Below are 6,195 nucleotides of genomic sequence, written 5' to 3'. Positions count from 1 at the left end.
TTTCTCTATTAAATCCATGTTTATTGCATAAGTTTTATCACAGTGAAGATTAAATTATGCTTAATCATCCAGTAAGTGCTTTTGCACCTTCACTATACCAAAAACAGTAAAAACAACTCATCATACACTCAAAATCCTGTTACCATCCCACCATTCATTGCCTCGATGTGTTCCTTTAGTTGCCATGTACTGATAAGATTGTAAAAAGATATATGTAATTGGCTTATTTATAATACCATTTTCTTCAAGTATTCGGAAAGCAGTACAAATGTCTGTACAATATATTAGAAACATTTTTGTAATGTTATTTATTGCTATAGAAGAGAGGCTCCTGATGGAATGATAATGAAATATAATGTCACTGTGCATGAAGATGATCTCAGCATTCTGTCATTTTCACAATTCTTCCCATGTTAGTGAACAACACAAGATAAATGGGCTTCTTTCCTTCCTCTGTCATTCATGGGATTTCAAACTATAAATAAACAATGCATACACTCACAACATGTGTAGTGCAAATTCCAAGTAAACAGAATGACATGGAAATAAGATATAGTTGCCAACTTTGGAACTTTCAGCAAGACAGCTCTGATTTCTTGACCAGTGCCCTGCATCCCCACTCTTCATTCAAAGACAGAAAAGTCGCATGTCAGCTACAATGATTGACAGAGACTGTTGAGGGGTTGGGCCATAGTGGGGAGAAGAAGAGACAATCTCTATGAACTGTGTTTGGTTTGCTAGGTTTAATGTCATACATGACATAAAACCTCTAAACATGCATTGGTTACCAACCCAGAGAACCCATCCCATGTTCAGAGACGTTAGTGTTGGCAACTATGTCAGGGACAGTGTGGTCCAGACTAATATAAATTAATATTTTTTTCCAGATAGAACTGTTTGAAAGAGAACATCTACAACACTGTGATTTAGAAAAAACTTAATAATATAATAATAATTATTAGGAAAGACATTCAACTTTTCTTAAACAAACCCCACATAGTGGTTTGATTCTGCATCGCTCAAGGGCCATAGCAAACCTTCTGCACTGAGCTCAGGGCCAAAACATTTTTTTCTGAGTTTCATTTATTTTTCTTAATTATGCATTCTACCCACACAGCCATTTTATTCATGTAATTAAAACTCCTCTACATTTCTTCCAGTGGAATAAATTATTTATGTAGTTAAAGGCAAATAACCCCACAAAATAAAATAAAAATAAAACATACATAAATATAAAATTTACAATTTAATCTAGATTAATCAAAATCTCTTTCTCTAAAGCAATGGCAAAGAACAGAAGAGTTATGTAGCCTATTCGGGGGGGAAGCAGTACATATTTTTACCATTTTTCTTCAATGTTCAGTTTTGAGAAAGTTCTTTTTTATGGCTGCATTCTCAATCTGCAACTTAATTGTTGAGTGTCAAACACTGGGAAAGATGACTTTATTGAAACATCATTCTTAGGCAACATGTCAAACCTTTAACAAATAGAACACAGAGCTAGCTCTAAAATTCTCTCAGCTAAAAGAGGGATATATATATATATAGATATATATATATATAAATAAAAATAAGAAAATCTTTGCAAGTTAAAGGAAACCTTTCCTTATCTGGGACGCACACATTCAGGTTTAAAAACTGGAAAATCATAAATATGGTCATTGAATTACTTCAGAGAATTAAGGCTTCTAAAAACTTCAGTGCCAAAATAACCTCTCTGCATCAGTATTAAGAATAAAATACATTTTACATTTTAGGCTGTGGTTTTTGTTTCGTTTTTTAAAGATGTTTCTTAGTTCTGTAGAATCTCATCATATAAGATTACATACTGTAGGAGAGTGTTAGAACTGTTTACTGATGTTTTACTTTAAGTAGTTGTTAGATTAAGTTACAGCGATAAAATTCAATTATTGATCTGATTCATTACTGTACATGGGATAGTTGGCTCATTTCACCTTTTTTTCATGTTTAATGTGACCATTTCTTCTGTATTTGCCATTTGGTATCCCATTGTGGTAATGTCCATTAATGGTGCTATGTTCATCACTTGACCAAAGACGTTTGCTTTGTTTGTGGATAAACTTTGCTATCCTGGCCAAAATGTAGTAAAATAAGGCAGCACCAAGTAGTACAACAAAGGCAATATCCAGCAAGAAATACTGATAAAAAGAGATGGTGTAAACAGCAGCACGTAGATGTTGTGCTCCGTTGTGTCGGAGGATATAATTAATCCAGTACACTGTCCGATTAACAGGATGCCCGGGTTGGTCCTTGTGAATTTCAGACAGCTTTTGGGCCCGTTGCCTATAGCTGCAGGAAAGAAACAATGTGACAAATTAGGAATATTATCTTGCTCTCAAATGACAAGTGTCCATGTGAACACAGAAATGTACTTGAATTTCTCCATACTGAGTGGGATATTTTGGTAGGAAAATGACTAAGAACAGCAGTTGGCAGGTGTTTGAGATGCACTATAGGACAGGTGAGTCCTCTTCAATGCAATAGTAAAGGTATTCAGAGAAAAATAAATACTGACAACAGTTGTACCTACATTTATATCTGTACATATGTTAATAGGGGATAAAATTCACCCCATGCAGAGAGCCAGCAGAAGGGTTTAAATGGGACTTTAGTGATGCATTGCCCTTCTGTTGGCCTTCTGCATGGGGTGAATTTCATTCACACTGAAAATTAAACATAACAAATTAGAGACATTTTCCCCTCCCACTAAAATAGGCACATTCTCCATCCTACATATTGTTCACTTATACTCCTGTCCAACGAAATATGGAAAATAATGTTGCCAGTTATTAGAGAGGTGTAGAATAAAGTTAAGGTGTAGTCTGAACAGATTTTTATATTGTTTGACACTAGATCTTTCATGTTTGGGATGCATTTTTTAAATTTATTTTTTATATCAGAATGCCCTGATCATGGGGATTCCTTCTTCCCTTTATTTCACAACAAACCAATTACTAATGCGGACCTCCACTCCTCATATCAGATAATTGTACAGTGGAAGGCTGATGTAAGTGGGGTTCATGAGATTTCCTTTGCAACTTCCTACGTAGGTATTTTTCCTTCTTTTAACATCCTACTCCTACTGATGATTTCATATACTCATAGCATTATCCTGCCCTAAGACAATAAAAGTGTCACCCATAGACACAATCCCTATCAACCCAATAAATTGTGTCCAAATCTCCGACAGTGTAATGCACTAGACAACTAGCTAGAACATTGACCTATTTAATTTAGGAATAGTCTATGTGCTACAAATGATAACATGCATTTGGATTAAGGATTTAATACATAAATATTCCTCCTCTTAAGTACCGTGATTAAGTACTCTAATCACTGGGTTAAGCAGTTGATTTTCTTACAAGCTTATGCTCTAATAAATTTGTTAGTCTCTAAGGTGCCACAAGTACTCCTTTTCTTTTTGCGAATACGGACTAACACGGCTGCTACTCTGAAAAGTGTGAACCCAGACACACCCCCTGAGAATGTGAGCTGTCACCAACTGCAATAGTCTTGATGACAGCATGAGTTTGTCACTATAACAAGACTAACTGAAATCTCTCACACAACCATATGCTATAAAACCAACATGCTTTTTTTCACCACAGGTTGCTAACAGCTTATAGTAATTTATTATCTGTTAATGTGACTTCTCCAGGTTCCTTTTTGCAAGCCCAGAGTGGGTGTAATTTCTTCTACCCTGCAGATGGAGACAGAACAGAAGCCATATGCTTGGTGGAAACCCCAGATATAAAGGTCTCTAAAATCTGGAAAAGAATACCTCACCTTCCTGTTTGTTTGGGAAGCCCTCAGGGCCCTTTCACAGATTCCACATTTTTGACAAATCATCACAGATGTGAACTGGTGATATTCCCGTCCTCCTGACGGGCAGTGACTCTGAATCAGTCAGTGTGTCTTAGAATGCAACAAGACTCACTCAATATAAAAGGTCAATAGGAACAGTTAATTCCTTCTGTGCACAAGAGACAGGGTAGTCTTTGGCTGCCCCATCAATGTTCTTCATGCCACTCTGTTTACAGTGTGCCTCTGTGGTGCTATTATGTCTTTGGATCCTTAATATCATGCCCTTCATCCTGCCACTGAATAGTAATAACATGTCAGACCATCCAGTCTCCAGCCTGTCAAAAGAGAAAGCTCTCTCTGCTACAAGACTAGTGGACACTTCATCCAAAGTGTCTGTCATGACAACTGTGTAAATTAAGTGGACATCCAAGAGCAAATTCAGCCATAAAGACTTGTCCTCTAGCCACCCAGTGAGAGAGGACTCCAGATATAAGAGTAATGGTAAACAAAGAGAATCAGACTGAAGTGACTAATACATGTGCCAAATTGAAGTGCCTGCAGACAAAAACATGACAATTGTAGTTCTAGACATGCCAATTTAGAAGCTAGCTTATGAACCCAGGCTATTATTGAGTCCAGGTGAATTATGAGAAAAACTCAAGATCTCAGATTCATAATCCTTTGTAGAGATGATAATATTTTACTGATCAGCCTGAATAATACATCGCTGCACCAAGATCAATCTGCTTCTGGGATGAGAAAAGAGAACTTTGTATTTATTCTAAACTGAGCAGACAAGGCAAGGTTACTCTTTTGTATCCATTATACCATAGGACCCAGACAACAATTTTGGATCAGCTACAATTCAAATAATATTCCAGCTGATGGAGCCAAGTAGATGCATAAAATATGTTTAAATCTTTCGATCAACACAGCAAAAAATGACCATTCTACATGTTACTACTGATTCATAGTGATTCCATCAAGACAGATATACAGATGCTTTGCTTTACAGAGAAGGATAAAGTGTGTGGGGAAAGGGCCTGTTGTTGTCCTTGAGAATTAAAGGATTAATGGTCAGGGATCTTCACCTGGTGACTGAACGTGCTAACAAGAAAAGTAAATGAGGATAATGATTTTTAATATGGCAGATAGAGTACTAATTATTTGAAAGATTTGTCTGCATTATGTACAGGACCACATTTTAAAGGATTGACTTTTTGTGTATCCATAATGCTTGCATTTCTATGTGCATATTGGACAACCAGGCAGGAACACAGTTGTGTGCAGAAATCTCCATTTGTGTAAATATTTGTGCATTCCAATCCTCATCTACATAAAGATTTAACCTACAATGACAATTTAGAAAAAAAACATTTCCTTACCTGGGATCATTAATGACTTTCACCAGTGCTTCATATAGTTCATCCTCAGTAATTGTCTTCCAGTTTAATAATATTCCCATGCCTTTGGCCTGCACTCGGGTCATAGTATCATAGTGGTCTCCAAAGAGGGGAATTCCCACCACAGGCACTCCATGGTACATGGTTTCAAAAATACTGTTCAAACCACCATGGCTAAGGAAAGCTTTAATGTTAGCATGACCTACAGAGAGGAGAAGTAAAGTAAAGGAAAGAAAAGAAAAGAAAATGCTTTACAAAAATGTATATTATATATCATAAAATTACTGAAATTAGAAATAGAAAAGACCAATTACCACAGTCAGCAACTCTTCCCAATCAAGTATTCTATGAATAGTGTGCTGTTTTAAACCCTTTCCCAGTTCATTGGTGAAATGGGTACACAAAACTCCCTATTAGATGCCTCCCTCTGCCAAATTAATTTATTGCCATTTATCATTATCCTTTGTTTCCAAGCCTCTGTTTTTGTCTAAACCAATTTGAACGATTTTTTCAAATAAGATTTTGTGAGGCACAGTATAAAATGGTTTAATAAATCTGAGTATATCACAGCTCCGTTCAAGTTTCTGTGACTTCAGTTCAGGAAAGCGCACGCAATTGCTTGAAGTTACATGTGTGCTCAAGTACCTTCTTGCATTTAGGCCATAGAAATTTTGCAATCGATGTTTTCTCATTCCTTATAGTCGAACATACAAGATGGGGTATATTCAACAAAATGAAAATCTCATTTCATAACATGGTTTTAAATAACGAATATAAATGGTAAGTGTGATATTGAGGGATTCTGACTAGGTCGACTCCAGCAGACCCTGAAATTATGTTCACATGATAACCCCAGAGCAGCACAAAGATGCATATTCCAGGTATCCTTTCCTCAGATTTCTGTTTAGAGTGGAAGGTATTACTGAGTGGTTTCAGATTACTCTGATTTGCTGGAAAAGTTGAAGGA

The 6,195-nt window shown here is 36.3% G+C and overlaps 1 protein-coding gene across 2 annotated transcripts in view; it reads right to left on the bottom strand.

Moving 5' to 3' along the window:
- UGT8 (UDP glycosyltransferase 8) overlaps positions 1-6,195 on the bottom strand; it is a 73,258-nt gene continuing 67,063 nt past the window's right edge. For both annotated transcript variants that reach the window (XM_038401093.2, XM_043512974.1), the window contains exons 5-6: positions 5,211-5,430; positions 1-2,310 (exon numbers count right to left, since the gene is read on the bottom strand). In XM_038401093.2, the coding sequence (XP_038257021.1) occupies positions 1,947-2,310; positions 5,211-5,430 (584 nt within the window). In that variant the 3' untranslated portion in view covers positions 1-1,946. The remainder of the gene's footprint in view (positions 2,311-5,210; positions 5,431-6,195) is intronic.

Source organism: Dermochelys coriacea, chromosome 4 (assembly GCF_009764565.3).
Source record: "Dermochelys coriacea isolate rDerCor1 chromosome 4, rDerCor1.pri.v4, whole genome shotgun sequence".
NCBI lineage: Eukaryota > Metazoa > Chordata > Testudines > Dermochelyidae > Dermochelys > Dermochelys coriacea.
The sequence above is the reverse complement of the archived record's forward strand: the minus strand, read 5'-3'. Positions and strand labels throughout refer to the sequence as shown.